The 24,711-nt window shown below is 36.8% G+C and overlaps 1 protein-coding gene across 2 annotated transcripts; it reads left to right on the top strand.

The window, feature by feature from the left end:
• Positions 1–5,006: 5,006 nt before the first annotated feature.
• Positions 5,007–11,204, top strand: LOC104590098 (ADP/ATP translocase 1, mitochondrial-like). 2 transcript variants are annotated; one of them, XM_088897569.1, is made up of 5 exons: positions 5,014–5,166; positions 8,902–9,005; positions 9,367–9,903; positions 10,000–10,371; positions 10,600–11,204. In XM_088897569.1, the coding sequence occupies exons 3-5, from the start codon at positions 9,385–9,387 to the stop codon at positions 10,894–10,896; spliced, it is 1,188 nt and encodes a 395-aa protein (XP_088753695.1). In that variant the 5' UTR covers positions 5,014–5,166; positions 8,902–9,005; positions 9,367–9,384; the 3' UTR covers positions 10,897–11,204. The 2 variants fall into 2 exon arrangements, with proteins under 2 accessions (XP_010246934.1, XP_088753695.1); XM_010248632.3 differs by lacking the exon at positions 8,902–9,005 and having other exon boundaries at positions 5,007–5,166.
• The last annotated feature ends 13,507 nt before the right edge of the window (positions 11,205–24,711 follow it).

Raw genomic sequence — 24,711 nt, 5'->3', positions numbered from 1 at the left:
TTTATCACAAAAACAATAAATAATTACTGAAATATAATAAATATTAATTTTAATATAGATAAATATATAATAAATAAAGATTAAGTTTTTAAATTTATTATTAATAAACAATAAATTTTTTGAAAGTTATTTTCTATAATTATTAATTGGTATAAATGAAACTAGTTATTTACAACATTATTTATTTATTAAAATAATATCATTATTTAAATTTTAAAATATTAATTACTTGTTGAGTTTAAAAATCCATAAAATTATAGTGCAATTAATACATAATTTTGTTACTTTAACTATTTAAAATCTAGTTATGTTAAATATTTCATTATTTAATATATTAAGTTATTTAATTAAATATTTAAAATCTTAAACTATTTATTATAATTGAAATTTATTCAATAAGTATTTAAAATATATTATTAATTTTAACATTTTGTTATTAAAGATATTTATTTATTAAAATATTTAAATAATATTTCATTTTTTATGTTAGATTTTTATTATTTGAATAACATTTAGATTGAATAATCCAGAAAATCATAATTTATATTGTTTGTACATAATTTCGTGATAAACTTTGTAAAAATATATAATTATTAATAATAAAAATATTATTAAATTGATTATAATTATTTGGGTTGATTTTGGGTCGGGTTGAATTTCGGGTTGGGATGTCAAATGCTAGACTCTAACCCTAACCCATGGGTCAATTCGGGTCATCCCAAAAAATAATTGAAATTTAAAAAATAAAGAAAAATTACATGAAAAATGTCAAATTTAATAAATATTTTAAATTTATTATATAATTTTGTTATAATATTTACATAATTCTTAAATTTGCTATTCAGACATTCTTTAGATAGATGTAGATAAAAAGTGAGGGAGAAGATAAATAAGAATTAGAGATAATTTAGGAGAGAAACTCTCTATTAAATTAAAGATAACTTAAGAGAAAGTTGAAGATGGTAGGGGTGGTTGTTTAGGAGAAATTTTATGATATTAGATTATTTAGGTTATTGAAATGTATAAGAGAGAGAGAGATATTAGGATGTTTTTTTTTTTTTGAAAAACTAGAATTTTTAATTGATAGTTTCGAATGACATGGATTAAAATTTAAAAAAACAAAAAAGGAGAAAATTTTTAGTATGTAGATTTTTTTGGACCATCTAGAGTCGAATTAAATAGGAAATGGGACCAAACTGGCATATGGTCAGATTAGTTTTACGTACCCACCCATTCTCACTCCCCACCAAGAAAGCATTTGCTATAGGGTTGTCAAACCCAATGGGCCCAAACTGATTAGGCTAGTTTTGGCACCAATGAGTTAGTTGTGGTTCCAGATCTATTGTCCCAATAATAGATATGGAATCGAGATCCAATAATTATTAAATGGGCTGTAGATCCAATAATAAAACTCCACATCAGTAGTATATGGCCTAGTGACCCACAAACATTTAACTTGAATAGGGATTTATTTCAATATATTATGGGATGTGCCTGTGAGAACAAGAGCAGATAACTTCTGTAGGCCTTTATGTTTTATCACTGACCCCATCGCCTATACAGTCTTTCCTGAAGAGTTTGTTGTACATCAAATTATAGAGTGTCATGTCAGTACTCTTTCATGCTTAAATTTCGCATGTCTATTAATATATTAAAATTTTAAAACAAATAAAAAATATGAATTTACAGAGCTGAGCAGAAAAAAATCGTGAATGATATAACATCCAGTCTCTTCTCCCAGTCCAAGAGCCTTGCTTCTTCATCGTCATTTAGCAAACTGCCCTAGCTTCCCCTCTCCAGGTACTCGTATTTCTATTAGAGCTCGTATCTCATACCGTCGTATTTTCATCAGACATGGATGAATGAAGACGCTTTACAGCAACAACATCACCTAGAAGCTTTGCTTTATATACACTCCCTTGTCATCCCTTCTCTATACAGTATGCCTTATTGAAATTTTTAGTGGCCATTACTATATCCTTAAAAGCTAATTTCCCGTCTTCTTCTTCATCAGCATATATGTCTTTGCATGTATAATGGTAGATGAAAATTCCAAACAAAATTAGCAAAATTATGATAATGACAGCGAGAGGTATGGTAAGCAACAATCTGCCCAACGCTTTTGTTCTTGTTTGTAGAAGTATTGCTGCTACTACTACTACTATAAGGAGGAACATTTTGAAATTACCTCCCAATGCCTTAATTGGGAGGAACATTTTGAAAGGCCTTAATGTTGGGAAGTGGACCCTCAAGATTGTTATTTGATATATCAACAAATTGAAGACTCCTCAAATCTTGCAGGGCTGAAGGTTTGGAACCAGAAAGCCTATTATTAGAAAGATTGAGATTTTCTAAAGATGTTAGACTTCCAATCTGTGGTGGTATCTCTCCAGTGAGTAAGTTTTGGCAGAGGTCAAGCATAGATTGTAAGGTTGCTAGCTTCCCAACCCGGAGTGGAATTGTCCCATCCAACTTGTTATCAGTGAGTTTTAGAGATATTAGTTCTTGACGATTTCCAAGTTCCTCTGGTATTGGCCCACTTAAGTTGTTCTGTGACAAATCCAGAATTTATAGAACTGACAACCTTTCTATCTCTGTTGGTATCTGCCCAGAAACCTGATTGTTACTCAAGCTTAGTTTGTATAGAAGTGAATCTAAACTGAAAATCCCCACAGGAATGTCTCCTTCCAGTTGATTTGAAGAGAGATGAAGCTTTTGCAAATATTTCAACCTTCCAATCTCCCCTGAGATTTGACTTGATATCATTTTACCAGACACACGGTGGAACCAGAGACTCGAACACTCTATCTGGCCAATTCATTGAGAAGATGCCAGACAATCGGTTATCACCCAAATCAATATATTTGAACTCTGTATAAACACCAAATGCATCATTCATGGATCCATCAAGAAGGTTATGCTCTAGACAAACTCTAGTTAGGCCTATACAGTTTTTTAAGGCTTTGGGGGATGGACCCAACAAATATATTTGCACTAGTAGTGAAGTATTTAAGCTGTCCTCCTATACAAATTTGAGGAGGGGGCTTGCCTGTGAAATTATTGTAAGAGAAGCTCACATTCCTTAGAGATATGGGTCCAAAAAATCTTCAGATATACTACCAAAGAAGTTGTTAGAATGAACATAGAAGTAAACTAGGTTCTTCAAACGGGTTATGGTGGGAAGAAAGTTTCCTTGCAGCTGGTTTTCACTCAGATCAAGAAGTTCTAGACTTTCCAACTTGCCTATTTCATGGAGAAGGATTCCAGTGAACTAGTTATTGGAGAGACTTATGCTGGCAAGCTGAGATAAGTTTCCCATGCTAGAAGGAATTGGGCCAGTAAGAAGGTTATCAAACTAAAAAAGATTACCCGTCGGAGATAAGTCACGCTTGGCAGACCAGACTACTTGTGGGAAGCCTAAGTTAGGCAAGTACCATTGCAGTAGAGAAGATCTAGAATGAAGTCGAAAGAAACAAATAAAACTTAAGTAGGGACAAATTGGTTTATAAGAGTGATTAGAGTCGATGATGATAATTAATTAATGAAAAGAGGAGGTGTTGTGAATTGATTTGTTTTATGGTTGACAAAATTCAAGATGACGAAATAGGAAAAAGAAACCTAATTCATATTTTTTAGTATTTTAGGAGAATGACTGATCAACCCGGGGTCAAAATTTGTAGGTTCAAGGTACAGTTGGGGTGGATGTTAATTCGGAATTGATGTGCATTAATGTATAAACTGGATATTTTTGACCTTTTGAATGTTTATAATTTTGTAATGGAAATTAAAAATTTGCATTGAGCTTGTCCGTATTTTTTGATATTTTTTATTTATTTTAAAATTTTAATATATTAAAAACAAAGAAGATGTTTGAAACGTCCGTTACTCCTCTGATTTGATGTACAAGTCTTGCGGAAGGATTATGCAGGAGATCTGGACTCTATTACAGGTATCGCGTTTAACCAATCGGAATTCCTCCCCACGACCCCACCCCATCTTCCCACTTCCCAGTCCGGTCGGTGATTGATACCCACAGGTGCGTCAAATAATCCACTTGATTCAATGCCCCCACCTAACAACATGCAGAAACAGTTGGTTGGAAAATGGACTCATCTTCTACGGCTCTATTACGGTATTAAGGCTCCATTTGACATTCTTTATTTTAAGGATTTATTGCTGAGCCAATCAACATATACCACGTTTCCCTCTGATTGATCCACGTGTATGAAATATGGATTTAGCGTGGTGTATTTTTTGGTTGACCCGATAATTAAACCGGCGCAGATGGACCCAGACCCAGAATTAGTAAAAGCACGTGCAACAAAAGTAACCACGTCCGAACGGGAGATCCACTCCCTTCTAGAGTCTTGGACTAATGTTAGGGAGTATGGACTTCTTCCAGCCGCCCATTTTCCAACGATGACCAAGAGAAGTTAAACGGACCCATCGACCCATTTTCGCCGCTCCGGTAGTCAGCGCATATTGGAGAACTCTTTTCAATCCAAACAACACAATCAGCAATCGCCGAAGAAATGGATCATTTGACGGTCAAGAAGCGTTCACGACTCGACTAAAACTATTGTAGTATCGGGCACACCGAAACATCTTTTTCCGATATTCCGTATCGGGAACCTCAACAAGAGTTTTTCCACCGAAAATTGAGGACTATAGTACTAATCTGCACATTTGGTTATCATTGTCAATCACAGATCCACTGCTCAGATCAGACCACACTTTCCTCGTTTTGTAGGACCAGCCAGACTTCTAAGGCATCAAAAAGGAAAGGACAGAAGTATGTGCGCGACAAATTTGAAGAGCTGTCGAGCGTGGCCGAAAGTAGCTAACCAGAAGTTGCCGAGAAACCTGGAAAAAACATTCTAGAACCTCCCCCGATTCCAATACAGATATGTCGAATCAACGGTTTCCACAAAAGGACTATTCAAAGCGGTATTCCGAGAAGCACCGGTTCAGCCTCTCCAATATAAAAAATCTCTTCAAAGTCGGCCCTTAAAGTGAGACTCTCCTCCGCCCCTCCAGACTTCCAACCTCATTGAGCCTTTCTCCCATCTTTCCTCCTTGTTCTTCTCTCCACCTTTCGCTTTTCTTTATCCAAGCGAGAGGCGGAGCCGACGCGCAGAAGCCTCACGCAATCGCCGTAGCTCAGGGGTATGCTACAGTACTAATTTTTCTTTCATTCTCTTGTTTGTGTTTATTGAATCTGCTCCTGCTTGTTGTACGGGCGGATCGGTGGTCTCGTTTGGCTCCTAATCTTGTGTGTCTGGACCTCTGATATTATCTGTGAATAGATTTGGAGTTTTGTAACTGTTTTTGCATTTTAGGTGCGGACATTTCACCGTTGATCGTATCATCTTGAACTTCTACTTTTTTAACCAAAGATACTGGACTCAGATCTATCAGGATTTTTATTTATTTTTATTTCACATTCATTTTGATTTGGAATATCTATTGGCTCTTTTCCCATTACATCGTCTTATTCTTTATTTATTCGTTCTAGGTTTCGATTTTTCTTTTTATTCTTAATGTTCTTTCGATATTAAAAGCATCATGCGAAGGTCAGTTGGATAAATTGGATATCTATAAATGTAGATCGGGCCCTATTAATGTCTTTCATTGATCCATAGCTCTGTATTTCATATGTGCTTGGGTTCGTTGCATTTTCTGCGTTGCCTTGTTGGTCTGGATTTTCTTATGTGTCTTCTAGATTCAGATCTGTCGATTTGATGATGCTTTTCAAGATTGAAAATTCACCTTCGGGTTAAGCGTTTTTCTGTCGAAATTGTTGCTATATTTCTGCGCGTGCATTTGTCATCTAGTTCTACCTTAACTGCGAGTTTGTGTTGGTCCGTGTAGACCATACATTGTTTCATTGTCCTACTTTCTTGATCAGTGTGAATTTATCCATTCTCAAATCTACAGCAATCTACGTAACCGCACTAGTCGGTTAATTTTTTTCCTGAGTCTTGGGTAAACGAAGCTTGGTTTCTTAAAATGTTTTACTTATACCTACATTTTATTCCAAAGATATGCCCTGGATTAACAACACTTGTTTCTAAGTCTATCCCTAGTTTTGTTTGATGCTTTTCTTTCGGTGATTTGTTGATATGCATCTCTAGCTAGTGCCCGCTCTAGTAGGGGTGCAATCCAGCCGAGGTGAACTTCTGTATGTCTTGGCTTGGTTTGACAAAATGCTATTAAGCTTGGGGTCAAGTTTGAGTATGATTTGAACTCTATTTCCTGGTTCGTGCTCAGTTTGATTAAATATTCAGTGAACTCGAGTTTGGATAGAAAGCTCGAAAATGAATATATTTTTATATTCTATGTATGTGTTAATTGAGTTAATCGAGTGCTGGCTATGAAGTTGAAATTTTTAATAGTTGATCTTGAGTTCAAATAACTAATTGAGTTTAATGTTGTTAAAATCTTATGATTTACAATATGATTCATAATTTGAACCATGAATCCCAATTCGATTTGAATCTTATATCCGAATCCTTTTCTGCAAAAAAATTTATGATTTTTGTTTGAATCCTATGATTTGAATCATAAATCATTTGATTTATACTATTCTTGCAATTCAAATGAATTCGATTAAGAATAAATTCTCTACTTTGTCATATTATTGTTAATATTTTGATTATTAAAACCATATGTTGAGATTATTTTCAACATATGTAGGATAAAGAGTCATTGTATGTGGATTATATAACTTTCAAGTCAAATTTGATTATATCATGTGTTGAGATTATTTAGATTATTATTGTTAAGAATGAAACCATATATTTCGAGATTATTATTGTTAAGAATAAAATCACATATTTAGATTATTATTTTTAAGAATAAAACCATATGTTGAGATTATTTTCAACATATGTAGGATAAAGAGTCATTGTCTGTGGATTATATAACTTCCAAGTCAAATTTGATTATATCAACTTAGACTTCTATTGTATAAGTGGTAAATTCTATTGATTTAGGAACACACATGGTAGATATAGATTAAAAACATGGTAGGATCACTTTATTACACATTTTGTCTTTTAGCATATCTATATTTTATTTTTTATAATTTTTTAAAAAATATTAATAATCTTGCAGTTTATGATATGATTCATGATTTGATTCGATTCAATTTTGTCTACGATTTACAATGCGAAAACGATTTTCAGAACATTGATTGATTTTACCTAAAAATTTGAACTTGATTAGAATCAAATTCAAATTGAGCCTAATCGAACTTGACCTTGAACTATTCTATTAGAGCTTGTTTTGATTGCAGTCATACATCCTAAATGCCTTGTAGTTTGGTGCATCATTATCAACAAGTGTTCTGTGAGTTTTAAAAGGTACTCCTCAGACATGCCTAGCCGTTCAGGCGAGGCACATTTTAGCGTATGCAATATGTTTTATAAAATCATTATTTATTGTGTGGGAACTAAGTATTAAAGACCCTAGCATGGAATTGTTTGGACTTGCCTCGAGGGGCTTGGTACAAAGGTGGTTCATAGATTCAGGAATGCAATATGTTTTACATCGCATTAGCCACCTGAAGTAATGCAACTGATGAAAAAAAGAGATTGTGGGTTTGACATGCTTGAAAATGTTTTGTATGTTTGATTATGTTTTTCAATTTTCATTGAATATGCTTTACATGTTATGTTTATGTATTTCTATTTTAGATAATAGTGTTTTTTGAAAATATTTTTTTTTGTTTATGCTTATGTATTTCTATTTTGATTTTTTTTTTTTTGTTTTTATTTTTGGGCCTTGCTTCAAAAAAGGTATGTGCGTGGTGCGCCTTGTGCCTTGCACTTTTAAAACATTGTTAGATTAAGTGTTTAGGGACCGTTAGTTGGTGTAATGGGAAAATCTCAGACTGGTAAGTGTGACAGCAAGGGTTTTGAGTCTGAGCCTCTGTGGGTGGCCACTTTGTGCAAAAATGGCAAAGTTTGGGACTGTACCTAGTCTATCCCTCCCAAGACCCCAGATGGTTGGAACAAACAGTGGGTAATGCCTTTGATAAAGTGTTTCTTTTCCAAGACAGAAGATTCTGTCATTGGGTGGCAGTCCTTTGGGGGTGGGGCAGGGTTAACAGGTAAAACATCATTTTTATCATTTGAGGCTTTCATGTGCTTGGCCTTCATGCACTTCTAGCTTTTATTGCTTTGTCTTCACCATATGTGCAACTCTAAGGGAATGGAAAAACTGCTGAATGTCGGTATGGAAATTGAAGCATTGTCATTTGTCCTGATTCTTGTTGTTATCTGATGCCATTGACTTTAACATCCTCATAGGAATGATTTCATCTTCAACCGGTTATTGGTTATTGAATAAATCCTGTTGTCTATGCTATCTCCCATGTTTTTATTTTTCCTTTGGTTTTTTTGTTGGAATTTACATTTCATTTTTTACCTTGTACTTGGATTTTGATTAGGGAATTGAACCGGTTACCGGCTGTACTTGTTTTATTGACGTACTATGTTCTGTGATTTAAAGTTTGAATAACCATATATTTGATTCGTCCTTTCATTTTAGTTTTTTCTATCCTGGCAGAAGTTAAGTTTTTGTGAGATGATTTTATTTGATTTGTTTCTACATGCTGTTCACTACATGAAGTCATGAACAAAATTTATATGTGCATGATTTTAGAGAGCCCCCATCTGTTACTCGGCATGTGTTTCTATTTTGAATGCCAGCTTTTTTGAAATATTTAGAACAATAATTTTTCTCATTAAATGGTCCACTTTGTACATAGGTATTATTGAGAGTAAGCTGTTTGATAAAAATGTTTATATTACCTCCAAATGGTACTTTTTAGTGTTATCTTAAAGTGCCATTTGAAACCTTATTTCAACAGTTCATTATTTGTAATATGCATTGCAGTGCTTCAGGACCTGCTTGTACACAGTATTATGCTTTGCCCAGTCAGTATAGTTCTCATGGTGTTGCCTAGGCAAAATTGACAAGGCGCCTTTTCATGTTGCCAGGTCTTGCTAATATGTGTGTTAATACATTTTATTATATACTATATATATCATTTATACTTTGTTTTAAAAAGGGTTTTGAGAAAAAGAAAGAAAGAAAAGGAGGTTTCATTTTTTTCTAGTATATTTAAACTATTTTTATCTTTTAGATATGATGACTTTTCCACACTTTAAGAAGAAATTTAAAATTCTCATTTAAGAGAATTGCTATCTTTTTCAATTAATTGCTGTTTTTTAGTCGTAAAGGGTGATGCTACCTTGACCTCCTGGTTACTTAATTGTGAGAACTGTTGCTAAACTGTTCAGGGTATGAGAAATTGAAATTCAATGTTACCTGATAAGAATTATTTGCTTATTTTAACAGGGTCTCAGTTTGCAAGAAATGATGGCTGATCAGCCTCATCACCCAACTGTCCTCCAGAAGGTGGCTGGGCAGTTTCAACTTGGTTCAAGCCTTTCTCAAGATGTTCAGGCTCGCAATGGCAGTTTTTATAGGCCTTCAATGTACCAGAGACGCTTTGCTTATGGAAATTATAGCAATGGTGGACTACAGTACTCACTGACACAGCCATGCAGCAGCAGTAGCAGTTGTGATCTGTCCATGGTTGCCCCAGCTGCTTCACCTATCTTTGTCCAAGCACCAAAAGAGAAAGGATTCACCAACTTTGCCATTGATTTCCTTATGGGTGGGGTTTCCGCTGCTGTATCTAAAACGGCTGCTGCTCCCATTGAGCGTGTGAAGCTTTTGATCCAGAACCAGGATGAGATGATCAAGGCTGGCCGTCTCTCTGAGCCTTACAAGGGTATTACAGACTGCTTCAAGCGAACAATCAGTGATGAAGGGATTGCGTCATTGTGGAGGGGCAACACTGCTAATGTCATCCGTTACTTCCCCACTCAGGTTGGTTATGATTCTCGTCTTATTTCTAGTTTCTGCATAAAACTTCTAATTTTATTGCCTTTGAATGTAAGATGTGCCAAATAATTTCTGCACCAGGCATTGAACTTTGCTTTTAAAGACTACTTCAAGAGGTTGTTCAGCTTCAAGAAAGACAGGGATGGCTACTGGAAATGGTTTGCTGGCAACTTGGCATCGGGTGGTGCTGCTGGTGCCTCCTCCCTCCTATTTGTTTATTCCTTAGACTATGCTAGAACCCGGTTGGCAAATGATGCGAAGGCAGCAAAGAAGGGTGGGGAGAGGCAGTTCAATGGCTTGGTTGATGTTTATAGGAAGACACTCAAATCCGATGGTGTTGCTGGTCTTTACCGTGGTTTCAACATCTCTTGTGTTGGGATCATTGTTTATCGTGGTCTCTACTTCGGACTGTACGATTCATTGAAGCCAGTGGTTCTGACTGGAAACTTACAGGTTAGTTGCGACTTGCTCTTGCCTCTTTCTTCCCTCTTTTTATAAAAGTGCAATTAATGTAGTAATGCCAGGTACGGTGGCCTGTTGATTTCTACCATCCATCCATTAGTGTTGCTGATTGTGGTGTTCTTCTGATATGATAGTGGATGCTTGTGTTCGTGATACACAAACAAGTGCATGTTTTATAGGTCTACCCACTTACAAGTTTCTTTTTATTTGTGATTCCAGGATAGTTTCTTTGCTAGTTTTGCATTGGGTTGGCTCATCACAAATGGTGCTGGCCTTGCCTCGTACCCAATTGACACTGTTCGGAGAAGAATGATGATGACTTCCGGTGAAGCTGTGAAGTACAAGAGCTCTTTGGATGCCTTCTCTCAGATTCTTAAGAATGAGGGGGCCAAGTCATTGTTCAAGGGAGCAGGAGCAAACATTCTCCGTGCAGTTGCTGGTGCTGGTGTGCTTGCAGGTTATGACAAGCTTCAGCTGATCGTTTTTGGAAAGAAGTACGGGTCTGGTGGCGCCTAACTGGTGGTGGTATCCTATCCAATTAGTTCTGTTAGCAGTAGATGGTGATGAAAACTTGAAAGAGTTATACTGAGAATTTATCCGGGCGATTTTCTTTTTTATCTTTCCAATAATTTAGTTTCAAACGTCAGATTTAAAGGGAGTTTCTCCCGGAAACTTGTTTACAATTTTTTTGGATGGAATTTTGTTTTCCAGAAACTTCATTTTATTAGCGGTTGCAAGTGCCAACTGCGAGGGGATTGCTTCCCGTAATTAGGGTTACTGTGTTAATTCTATTAGTCATTAATACTAGATCTAGTTTCTTGTTATGCTTGATTACTTGTGGGCTGCAATACATCGGTCGGAAGCATATGCATCATTTGTTGTTTTATAGTGGAATTTTTATTTCCTAAAAAAGGAACCAAAAGTTAGATACTAGTAGTAAGACTTGTACAAAATTGATTAATGTTATGTATTCGAATTTGTCTGGTTTATATTTAACAACCGGGGCGATGCATGGGAAAAATATGGTAGGGTTTATTGGGTTTAAAATTTATTGCTTTATCAGCCTATGCAACCCGTGGGTAGAGGTAACTATTTTCAGAAAACAAACTTTTAGGCTCAGTTTGGAAGGAGTGCAAATGTGAATGTGTTACAAAATAATATAATATAAGGTTTTGCACGCTATAAATTTGTATTTGTACTCCTTCCGAACTGAGCCTTAATTAAAAAAATTCATGGATTCAGGTCTTTGACGGGGAACTCGTCTCGGTTGTTGGGGATTGTGGGTGGTAGTATGTTAAAATTTTCGTATTGAGGATCTGGGTCAGAAATGGTGTTTATTTAAAACTCGGGGTCGAGATGGGGAGTATGTGATCCCCAGTTCCCCACCCTAAACCTGGCCATTGTCATGCGTATTTGTGGTTGTCATACCCATAACACCCCCTTAAACTCAGTATAGTTTCAGAAACGGTGTTTTCTCTATTAAAAAAATTGTGTTTATTTTAAAACTTGGGGTCGAGATGGGGAGTATGTGGTCCCCAGTTCTCCACCCAAAACCTCGGCCATAACACCCTTTAAACTCATAGATATAGTTTTAATAATTATGTAATTATAAATGTAGTATGCATTATTTATGTAAGTGATTGACTTTTTTAATTATTTATTTGAATAATTAAAGTTTTATAATTTAACTTTTACTAAACTAAATTATCAAAATTAGTAATTTTTAGTAATTAAGCTCAAATATTATATAGTAAATACCAAAATTACTGAAAATATAAGAAATAAAATTATAATTATTAAAATTAATTTTCCATCAAAAAGTTACTGAATTTTTCTAATTAATTTTCTGGTAATATCATTAAATATTAGTAAACTGGCCAAAATTGTTGAAAATATTAATAACTATGTTTTGCTAAAAATTACTAATAATATCAAAATTACTGAAATTGTAAAATAATAAATTTATATTTAGGGAAGCATTTCTAAACTCACCACAACTTTTCAAAATGTCTAAAACAAACCATGCCACTAACTTGATGTTAAACAAACTAATAGGTGTTAATATATTACCATTTTAACCTTCATAGAAAAATATAAAATATATACATATATTTTAATAATTAGACATGAAAAATAGGAAAAAGTTGAAAAAATATTTTCAAATATAAATACATAAAAACACCTAAATTTCAAAATAAAAAATTATAGAAATTGCGAACAATTTTTTTTTTCAAATTATAGAAACTATAAAAATTGAAAAACAAAATAATAAAATAAAATTTGTAGAAAAAAAACACCAAAAATTATAGAAGAACACACAAATTGCAAATAAAGAAAAAATACCAAAATTTTATAGATTGTAGAAAATAGAAAAATGTAAAAAAAACAGAAATTATAAAAAACATTGGAAATTATAACAAAACACTAAAAATGCAAAAAAGAAAAAGAAAATTGAAAACTCAAAATGACCCTTTTCCTCTAACTCGCCATCCAAGGGTAATTTGGTCATGAAAAATGATGTGGACACCTTTATTAAGAAGTGATGAGGGTAGATTTGGCCCTCCATTGACATCATGACACATGACATCTTAAAACAACTGGATGACACCCCAACATCACCTAGGTGATGACTTGCCTTAGCCAAAATGATGGAGTCCTAACTGGCGACCCTATGCTGTCGACCTGGCGTCCTACCTCCGCTGCCGACCTGTCAACCTGCCTCTACTGCCAACCTGGCGACCTACCTCCATCGACTTGGCGACCTGCCTCTTCCACTGACCTGGCGACCTGCCTCCGCCTCCGACCTAGTGACTTGCCTCCGCCGGCTTGGTGGAAATCTTGCTGGCGGCCTCATCCACAGCTCAGGGCAACTAGCAAAACCTTATCCAAAGCCGACCTGTGGTGCCTTGTCAGTATCGGCCGAAGTGATCTCAACATGAGGAGTGACTTACCTCGAGGGCTTGCAAACTTGATTGAGGTCCAAGTGGCAACCTGCGAGATGTGCTTGCTAACCAACTCTACATGCATCCCATCACTCCCGGGTCTCTCAGAAGTTAGCTCTTACACCGAATGTTTTGGAGGAAACCGACAAAGGCACAAAGATTGGCCTATGTGCACAACTACCTCTCAGGACTTTGGACCAGTTAGGCATGTCTTCCTGGAGATCTCAGACGCGGTGCGTGATACCCATGCCAAACAATGCCTATATAAAGGCCTTACCTCCAACCTCAAATGGTAGATGAACAATTTGTCTCTCATAGCTCTCTATCTCACTTTTAGCTCTCTCAAAAAATTTTCAACTCGTTGACTTAAGCATTGGAGTGCCCACCCTGGGTAAAGCAACCCGGGCACTCAGACACTATTTCCTTGCATGTCGCCCTAATAAACTATATAGCTCGTCACTATTCAGCTAGGCATTCGAGCCACCTTCCAGTTTGTCACCATTCAACTAGGCGTTCGAGCCACTTTCCAACTAGGAACCATTCAGCTAGGCGTCCAAGCCACATTCTAAGTAGGGATTGTTCAGCTAGGCATCCGAGTCATTTGCCAGCCAGGAGTTGCCAAAACGTGCATCATCAAGAAGCATTAACGATGCACTAATAGAAGGTAAGTTTTGGAAAGAAAAAAAGAAACTTACTAACATGGTGAGTTTTAGATAGTTTGAAAAGTTGTGGTGAGTTTAAGAAAAATGCTAAAAACTCATGGTGAGTTTTAGACAATTTTCCTTATATTTATTAAATTTTCCAATGAAAATTACCAATGATATTTAATTATTTAAATTGTATTTATTAATATTTTGATTAAATGTTAATTTTAGTAATTATTAATTTCAATAATTAATTATCAAAATTTTCTGAAATTAAATTACCAAAATCAGTAATTTTCAGCAAGTAATTAAATTTTCCAATTTAGTAACATTTTGAAAATTTATAGTTTAGATGTTTATATTTACTGAATAATATTCAATAATATCACTAATTATTGAAAATATAAAAAATATTTCATAAATTAATTTAACTACCCAAATTAATTTAACCACAATTTTTGTTTTTGTATGGTTTATTGGGTATGTAATATAGATTAAGAGTTCTGCCACACGCAAAGTGAAAAAAAGAGGACTGCCACATGACTAAATGGAAGGGCTAAGAAGGGGGGTTTAGAGAAAAGAGAGAGAGTTAAGAAGAAATGAAAGAAGGGGGAATGGGAGAAGGAGAGGACTGTTGAGGTTGCCTATATTGCTTTATAATATAGTATCAATTTGATCTAAATTTGGATTGCAATGACCTATGCATGAGATATTGAATAATATTATTAATTTAAACGAAAATGATCAAAATATCGTATTATTAATCAAATGGGCAAAAAATACTAATATTATCATATTGTATGTCATGAATTTGACGTCGAAGTCAATTTTACAGCCTAAAGTGAGTTCGGATCTTCTCCCAATGTGTGGTGAATTCGGATTCAGTCCTCACAAAACTGTATTCACAATATCCTTACAGTCACTTGTAACTATGTATTGAAAATATTTCAGTACTTGTATATATTAATATTCCCCATGCACAGCTGACAAGTGGCCGTAAATATGGAGTGAGTACCATTTTATGAGGACTGAATCCGATCTCGTATAAATTTATTGGGTGCAAATCCTTTCTTTTGAATCACTTGTAACTGGGCCGGAAGAGTAACCCAACCTCTTGTCTAACAGAAATCCTGTCTTTTGAATCACTTGGAGTGAAAAGACAATCACTTTGGGTGTAGAAGACTGCATGAAACAGCTGCATATTGGAAATATTTCTATTCTCCCATACTCAAAAATATTAAATTTGTGAGGAGATGTTTCTGATGTATAGCTTGATAGCATGTTCTATATACCATTTCATATTTCTTGTATAATCCTCAAAGGATTGATATTTTCTTTTTTGTATGCAATAATAGAAGATATTTGCTCTCTCTTTCTCTACACACAGAATCCACTGTGCATCAAAATACTTTGACTGTTGGGAGCCAACAGCCTATGCTGTTGAGAGCGGTTTTGAGAATGCCACATTACCATGAGAGTGGGTAAATTAGTAATTATCCCCTTATTTTATTTTGATAGAAAAGAAAGACATGGGTGTAAATAGGTAAACATGCCCAGCTCTAAAACGCTCTCAACAGCCTATATAGTTGGCTCCCAACAGTCAAAGTTATCCCACTGCGCATTTGGCCGCCCTTTGGCCTTTCCTTAGCTATCTTGCATAGAATCAATATTATGTATGGATGTACAAATCACTTAACTCTATATTTTCAGTGTAGGAGAATCTTAAAACCAATACGTATGACATTGACATATTGGTCGATGTGCACTGATACATTGTAATTGAGCTCAACCGTGAATTGTTTCATTAAATGGCTCTTGGTTCGGTTTCACTTGTTTATAAATTCTTACAAGACCTAGCTCTTTGAATAAATATTTGAATGATATTTTCGAAAAGTATTGGATTAACAAAGGGATTGTCCATTGTTGTTTGTTTTTTCTTTTTTTTGGTTTTTATCAATCACATTAAGAGAAAAAAAAAAGTAAATTTCAAAAAGAATACATATTTTTAAAACCATCAAAACAATTGTTTTGGAAACAAACTCAAAAACAAAATTTATAATATAGAAATTATATAATTTATGAAACATCATTATTAAATAGCCAGATGAAAATATGTTTAAACCAAGAATTCAAGAACACAATTTTTGTTTCAGGTTTGGAAACATAAAAAAAAAAACCCTATAACCAGGAATGTGTTTTCTGCCTTTTTTTTAAGAGCGAATTTGTTTTCATACCAGCTGATTTTATTTTGTTTTAGGAACCAGCATTCACATTGGAGATCGAACATCCATTGTGCGAAAAAGATGGATTTTCATAATTTTAAGCCAAAAACACCCAAGACTCTAATTAGTTTTAATAGGGGAATTGGGAAATCCTTGTGATTTTAGTTACAACCTGCAAGAAAAAGGATGAAAATAATAGATGAGTGCATATGTGAATGGACCGGAAAAGGTATTGCTTGCTTTGTAAAAGCCGTCCATTAAATAGCCAATGATGTAATCGATTCTGGTCATGTATCAATTTTTTGCTAACTACCTCGTTATTTGACCTGCTCCCAGGAGAGGATGGTGGAGCTCCCTGGTGGCGAACTGCCTGGGTACCTGAGGCCTCCCACGCCTCGCGAGAAGGTCGGACATCGGCAGGGTCACCCTGAGCCGAGGTACCCACCTCGGGCTCACCCAAGAGACTATCCCCGCTAGACATGAAAAAGAAATGAACTGAAAAGGAATGGGGAGGCTCGGGGAACTCACTGAAAAAACGCAACCGGACTGGGAAAACGGGACGAACTGGAAGACCCAAGCTAGAGACCCCAGACGCGAGCTCAAGGTGAACGCTAAGAACTTATGGCAAGGAAAAAAGACCTGGGACCCCACTATTTTTTGGCGTTCGCGAAGCCCAGATCGCGTGACATCCACGCGTAAGCTATACTCGACCCGAGTTTCTTTCGATTGAGCCGCCCAGTGGACCGGTCTGACCAACGAGTTGCCTGACAAGGTGGCATGAGCACCGAGCCAAATCCACCCGGCACACCGTGAACTCCCCACGCTGGGTCAAAACCCCCAGCATGGGGAGTGGGGGGCAATTGATGGAGGGTGATTTGGCCCGACCTCGTAGCACGGGGACGCGTGGACATGACCTGGCGTAAGTGACGACTCAGCGTGACAGCATGGCAGCATGACCATAACTCGGTGTGATGAACTCGCCGGAGTCCGATCTGGCGACTCGGTGGACGAGGCAACTCATCGGGAAATAACGCCCAACTTACCCTGACTCCTACTAGGGATGGGACACCCCGAGCTCCCACCAAGTGAGGGGCCTCGAGATCCTCCTAGGACCCGAGCTCCTCCCAATGAGCTCTAAGCCCTTCCTTCCCGAGAAGGGAGCACCCCGATCAGTAGTTAAGTATCCCGAAGTGGAAACACTTCGAGTCAGCCCCATTGGCTCTCCTAACTTGTCCCTAAGGGTTCAACTCAAGTAGAAGCAGCTCGGCGCACCACCGGTACCTCGACACAGGGTAGCTCGGCAGAATACAGCTCGGCTCAAGATAGTCCGGTGACTCAGAAAATATCTGCTTGACAATCGTACCCGCCGAATCTGGAGGCTGCGCCCACGTCTCTCGTTAGGCGGCGTCGTGCCTGCCACCTTTGAAAGATGTCTCACATCTGACGGGTCCGTACCCTGCAGCGGCGGCCTGCGACCGCCATCTTAGCTCTGGCAGTAACGGCTGTGGCAGGAGGATAGTGGCGGTTATGCCTGACTTGACAAAGGCGGTTACGCTAGATTTGACAGAGTTCCAATATAAAAGAGCCCCAATCCCCAAGGGGCAAAGGTAACCTTTAATTTTGCGCTATCTGCACTCTTAGCCTTCTTCATACTCTCCACATCTCTCAAAGCTCTAACTTAAGCATCAGAGTGTTCCCGCCGGGCGAGCTCCCCGTGAATCCTTCATCTTCCTCTTCTTATCAGGTACCGTCCGTCGCCAGATAGGAGCCAAGTTTCTACCAGCTAGGAGTGCTCGGATTGTGCAACATCGGCCAATCTTTACCAAATCAGCTTAATACAGTTGTGACCAACGATCTCATGGTTGGGCCTAGACTGGTTTTAGTAGAAAAAAAAACGCAAAATAATCATGTTTTAATGGACCAAACAATCATGCATGAAAATGTAATTGGGTTCTTCAGTTCTTCATTCCTCCCCTTTAGCTCTTTTCTTCATTTAGCTTAGGTGGTTACTTAAAATCACCTAAGTTCATCTTTTCTCGTTGCTTATTTTAGAGCTTAGACTACTTAGAACAAGGGAGGAAAAGAGGAGTACTTTGCAGCCAAAGGGTAACAAAAGAATAAGCATGGTTTTCAAAACCGGACTGGTTGATCCGGGAATGGTCAGGCAATCAGTTCCGTTTCACTCAAAAATCGTTTTTAAGCCAAAAATTGTTGATTTGGTCAGCAATTCACTGACTCCAACAGTCAAACCATCAACTCATTGACCTGAAAATTAAAACAGTTTTTTTGCCCTTTTTTTATTTTAATTATTTTTCTAAGTCAGAACGGGCCATCCGTTTGAATTGGATGGTCAGACTGTTCAACCCAGGAACCAGTCCCCAAAACAATCCATATCCAGTTCAGTTTTTAAAACCTCGAGAATAAGAGTCAAATGAATAAGATGGAGGAGAGGTGAAAATCACCTCTCTGTGGTGCCTTCCAGTTATATAGAATCTGAAAGTTAAGAAAATCAGAGATTGATGGAGCTTCTTCACTTGCTTCTTCCCACCTTTTTTTTTTCCTTGATCAAGCTTTATTATGCATATATTAATTATTTATTGGGATGGGCTGGGCTTGGAAGAAAAACTTGTTTTCAGGCTTTTTAATTTCTAAGATGGGCTGGCCGGCCAATGCAGGCCTGAAATATCCATCAATAGACTTGCCTTTGCTGTGATGATCTGGACTCTGGAGGACGTATTTTTTAAGCATTTCGTGTCATGCATCATTAATAATTTCCCCCCTGTATTTCGAACTATTTTCTGTGTATTTGCACCAATATTTTCAAAACCAGATCAGACTGGATGATTAGATTGGAAAAATCAGGAATCCATCATTTGACTAGTTCTGTTTAATCTCAAAATTGTTTTTAGCAAAAAACTGTTGATTTGATCAGTAAACCGCCAACTCAGAGAGTCAAATCATCAAACCGTTTTAACCTGAGAACGGTTTTTGGATTTTTTTTTGTGTTTTTAAATTTTTTTGTCTGAGCAAATCATCCATTTGAACCGAACAGTTGGACCACTTGACCTAAAAACCGAATCCAGAATAGTTCCCTGTCCGGTCCAATTTTAAAAAACACTTTATATAATTGTATTTGTCCTCTTTCGGAACTAAGCCTTTCTAGTTAATTATGAGTTGAAATATTTTCAGCCATCCAAATGAATGTGGTAAAACGAATGAATGCCTGGAGTGTTCGATGATGCTTTTGGTTCAATTTATCTCCATGGTGAGATTTACCCATTGAAGGGCTTTAATCCCATAAATTTGGATGTGTTTTTTCAGTTTATTATTAATTTTGTAGGAAGTAGATGCAAATTCTTAAGTTTGAAACTTTTTGTCTATAAGCCCATGAGAAGGTATATAATTGCATTTTATTTAATCAGGCACATAAATTTGTTCTAAAATGTTAGTTATTTTCAAAAGTAATAAAAAACAGAGAAATTGCATTTGAAAAAATTGACTTTTAACTGTGCTTAAAGCAATTTATACATAGAAAAGAGGGAAATCTATAATACAGTAATGGCATGGTATCGAAAGAATTTTGATCAATTAAAACTGATCCATGTATTTTGATAAATAATACCACGTTTATGATTTCAATTGATTGGTGAGAAGTCAGAAGTTTTTCTGATATCATAGTCGAATCCTAAAAAGAATTTTTATTAATTTAATAAGTGGGTCTACCTAAGCCTCTAATTAGGTGGTCTATAAATCATTAAGTCCACTTCTACAAATAATTGAGCAAGACATAATGAGTCTGATTATAGGATTCTGTTGTCTCTCTCAATAGAATTATAGAACTATAGAAACAGAATAAAAAGAAAAGAAAAGAAGCATCAGAAACAGAAAACTGTTGAAAAATTTCTTGCCAAAAGGAAAATCAAACATTGGGTCTGTTGGTTCACTTTGAGTTATCAATAACTGCAGTGAATTATTAGAGCTGAAGTGGGTTATCCCGGCATGACCCCAAATGACATGGGCCGTTCCAGGCATGGCAAGGCCACTGTAGCAACTAGGTGGGTTTGGGTTTGGGGGCCTATGAATATATATAATTTTATTGTAATATTTTTCAATTTTATTCTATTATTTCATATATAAACAACTGGATATATCGAAATTCATGTAGAATAAAATTTTATTTTTTTTTTCAATTTTTCTAAAAAATTGTGCCACCCACATCCCGGATCGGCATGGCAAGGCACGGACCCATCTGGGCTCGTGCTTGGCTACCCCTTTCAGGGCTTTCGGACTAGGCAGGCATTGCCTGCCCAGGCCCCATGCCAGCACAGCACGGCCCACTCCAACATGGCCCACATTCACCTCTACTGAACTATATAATTCATTAATTGTTCTCAGTTTTGATGCAATTAGCTGCAGAGTAACTGTTTAGTGTTTGAGATCACGCCACAGTGGCGTGAATGACATACCCAACCATAATTACTTGGGCTATTTTGACCTAACTTTTAGAAGTTCTATCAAGGAAAGAAAGAGATCTTATTTGAATTTGGTTCTCGTTTGCTTCTGTTGTTTGGTTGGGTTGGTATTAGGGGCCAATGAAAGAAGTTGGCGTCGCTTAATAATCAAAGTTTGCATTTTACATCACCAGATTCTACATCTTCCCAATTCTCCCTTGTGATCTGATACATCAACCACACCAAAATTTGGTCCTAGTCAACAACATAACGATCCGCCCATCTTTTGGGCTAACTAAAAGGATGACAAAATTGGCTTTGGACCCTTCCTTTGACTTCTCTCTCTCTCTCTCATACACACACATCAATTGAAAACCCTAAAAACTATGGAAATCTTGAAGGTTGGTTGGTTGCCCTTTGACTCCTCTCTCTCCCTCTCTCTCTCTCTGTCAATCATCAAGTGGAAACCCTAACGACCTGTGGAATCATGGAGGGTCGTTTGCCTGCCCTTTCTAGTTGAAGTTAAATATCACAATTTTCCATTAAATAATGTTGGAAACATGAGTATTCTAATTTGTTAGAGGTCTATCCTACCATTTCTATTTGAAATAGGGTCATTAGTTTAGGTAATTCACATGTTCAAACTAATCTATACTACCTTGAATCATGTCCTTCCTTTTAAGTTGCCTTCCAAAAGTCTTCTCAATGTCCATGACCAAGCCATCGTTTGATAATGGCATATAAAGAAACCCATTTATTGGATGATTAAAAGCCAAATCCATCTTCGTCCGTATTCATAAAATTTTGCTGAATTTAGGGGGTGTTTGCCAACATCTATGATTTCGTTTCCTATAAACAAAGGCAATTATCATATAAAAAAGCAATACTGATGAGGGATTTTCTTTCTTAAAAAATAAAAATCATTCATATTGGTGATCACTGAGCAGCCTCTTAATCTTCATTAGTTGGTTGATTAAAAAGTCCTTCTTCCTTGCTTGTCCACCAGGTTTTCTACATTTTCATGAACCAGTTGGTCATGGCTTCCTGAGCATCTCCTCCTACATTAAAAGCTTCATATCCCAAACTAGAGAGCTTCCTTTGGTACATTTTCTCTCTCCAAAACTAAAGAGCTTTCTTTTTAGTTGAATGTCGATTTGGTAAGGCTCACTTTTATCTTTCTTTGTCATTTATAATTGCATCCAAAGCTTGAAATCCAAGTCAGTTGTAACTTCTAGCCAACCCCTGACAACATATCTTCCTTGGAATATTTCTCTAGACAAACATATTATAAGGCAACTTTTGTAATTGAGATTGACTCCAAACGATTCTCAACCTCCATAACCTCCTCTGGGGTCCTTGTTTGTGTTTGGTGATTCTTTCCAACCATTCTTCTTACCAACTAGTAAGGGCATCAAGATACAAACCTGGGACTTTTCTTTAATTGGGATACTTGGGTCTATTTATAATTTATTGGGGGCAATTGAAATGCCCAGAACCAGATTGTTTAAGGCCCAATTAGAACCCTAGATAGGTTTGAAGCAACCAAACTGAGAAGAATCAACCTCACCCCTAACTAATTTTCAGAACTTAGACTAATTTCTGTGTATTCTAATGGGTATCCAATTCCAAATGCCTGTGAATCTTATGGGATGATAGATTTAGTTCCTATATTGGTTGTAGTGGGACTCACATGGCTATGTACTGACCATAAAGTATGTATATAGGTGGTGGGTTGGATGCTGAACAGAAAAAGAAAGGAAGACTTGGCATAAAAAAATAGAAAAAGGAAAAGAAAGGGAGATATTGGAGGACTTGGTTGCATTAAACAATGCATCATAAATTGTGGGTTGTGGGTTCCACCTGCCAATATCCAAAAAATAAGCCTTAAAAATGGGATCAGTAGCTCTTACTTGGGGGAATAAATAGAAATAAACAAACAATTTAAAGTACATATCAAATAAGAAAAGCTAGACCAGAACTAGATCGCCATTAAACAGGAAAAAACAAGTCATTTTGTCCTCTCAAGTGAAAAATTTTCAGCCTTCAGACTCCAGAATGATATTTGGTTGCAAAAGAAAGATCCTTGGCAACAAGTTGAGTTCTTTGTTCTTGGCTTCTGTGGCAGAGAATGCAGCTGCTGGAGTTCCTCTGGAACTGACCCAACACCCATTAGCATCTGTCATTACAAATCCTGGAGGATCCAATTTCTGCCAAAAAGTTTCAACTCAATTTCTACTTATTAGATGACAATGGCCCAGAGTTTGAGCAAGGAATAGAAGGTACTCTCCTCTAATCTGTTGCTTCCTACCACCAAAGTTGTACTAGAACAAGGAACCTTCCTGAGGAATATAACCGGAGTTTTATCTTCCATAGTACTGGAATTGACAGAATGGACTGAGGTCCTAACAATAGAATTCTAGCTGTTGTGCACAGAGGCAGAGAACATCTCAACCCAATAGTTCTGTGACAGAGAGCTGTCTTAGAGTAAAAGGTTCAAACTTCAACAGGTTTAGCTTGAAGTGTACAACCTCACAGCTATGTACTTGAGAGGATGCCACATCAAATGCAACCCCCCTTTGTCATTGTTAGGCTTTCATCTCCTTAAAAGTGCTTGATAATCTTCTAAACAGATGGGCCCCATGTGAATCCCTGCCGAGTGCCGACCAGCTCACCTAACCTGACCCACCTGATCATGGGCCCAAGCTCGCCTCCCTGGTCCATGCACCCTGCCCTTACACTAGTAATTGTTCAACTTTGTCCTTCAAAGCCCATTAAACTAAATATTTGTTTGGGCCTTTTTGTGGGCCATAAGCTTGCCCAGACAAGGGTCCTAAGTTTAGTGGGACCGTTGGTGAAGACAGAAGAGAGATAAGGCTCTTTACGGCGGGGCGTCAAAACTTTGATGTTCCCAAGGGTCAAGCGTCAAAAGAAGCGTCAGGGTTTGTTTGTCGTGTGAACACTAATGCGAAGACATAAGCCATGGGGCCCATGCCGTTGCTACTACCGCTGTTTGCTTTTCTTAAAGAAAGAGAAAAACTGACACACAATGACATTGACTATAATGTGATCAAAGGCTAATTCCGTAATTCTAGTCATCTGCTGTCGCCACGCGTAGGAACAATCCTGACCATACACATTGTGGGCCACCCACTGGTTTTGGTTATCTGTGGGTTCTAATCTGCATCAAATGATTAGAAGACCTGTCTTTCATTCTGCTCCGGACTCTCTTCTCTCCACGCACACTCCAAGGCTGGCCCGAGACCGGATCTGCTCCTCACAACTGGCGCCTTATATGCACATCCTATTATGCATCGGGAATAATAGGAGATATTTGTTAAATTGTTATTATTTATAGGAGATATTTTCAATGTACGGTGGATATGCTTGTGAGGCGTCCATTTGTGAGGAACAGATCTCTCACGGCTGCCCCATAGTTTCTGCGTCCCTTATCCTTAACCTAACATCCACGTGTAAACAAATTGTTGTCCGTTGAGAATTGGATCTGCTCTCATAGATTGTTCCTCATACCAACTTCACCGTAATCATCTTCCATGAATAATAAATATAGGTATCGAAGATATGCACAATGTGCGGCCAGAACATGTTATGACTTATGAGGTCAGTCTGAGGCGTATTGTGCGAGAAGCAGATTTGGACTCGTCTGTTGAATTGTTAATGTACACAAGTTTGTTTGAAGGCTTTGAAGTGTAATAATAGAAGAACTTGCCACGTGGGGTGATTTAGGTGTAATTTGTTTGTCCGTGCTAGCTTTGTTTGTTTGGGGTGCAATTTCATTTGCATTAATGCAAAAGTATGAAAGTGCACCTGAATTGAATATAAATTCTAATTTACTTTTGTTTTTACTTTCTAGCTTATTTTGCTTGTTTGCAATGCAAATAAAATCTATACTATAGAAAAGGGGATATTTGCCTTGATTCTGGTGTAGGTTATAAAACTTAAAATTGATTGTATATAATCTTATATTTAGGCTCAGTTTGAGCATAAATGCATATATATAGAGTGCAAAATTTTGTATTTTGAATTATTTTTTATATATTTGTATTGTATATAT

Source organism: Nelumbo nucifera, chromosome 2, assembly GCF_055504915.1.
Source record: "Nelumbo nucifera cultivar China Antique chromosome 2, China Antique-T2T, whole genome shotgun sequence".
NCBI classification, from domain to species: Eukaryota; Viridiplantae; Streptophyta; class Magnoliopsida; order Proteales; family Nelumbonaceae; genus Nelumbo; species Nelumbo nucifera.
This window is presented reverse-complemented; position numbering and strand designations above follow the sequence as displayed.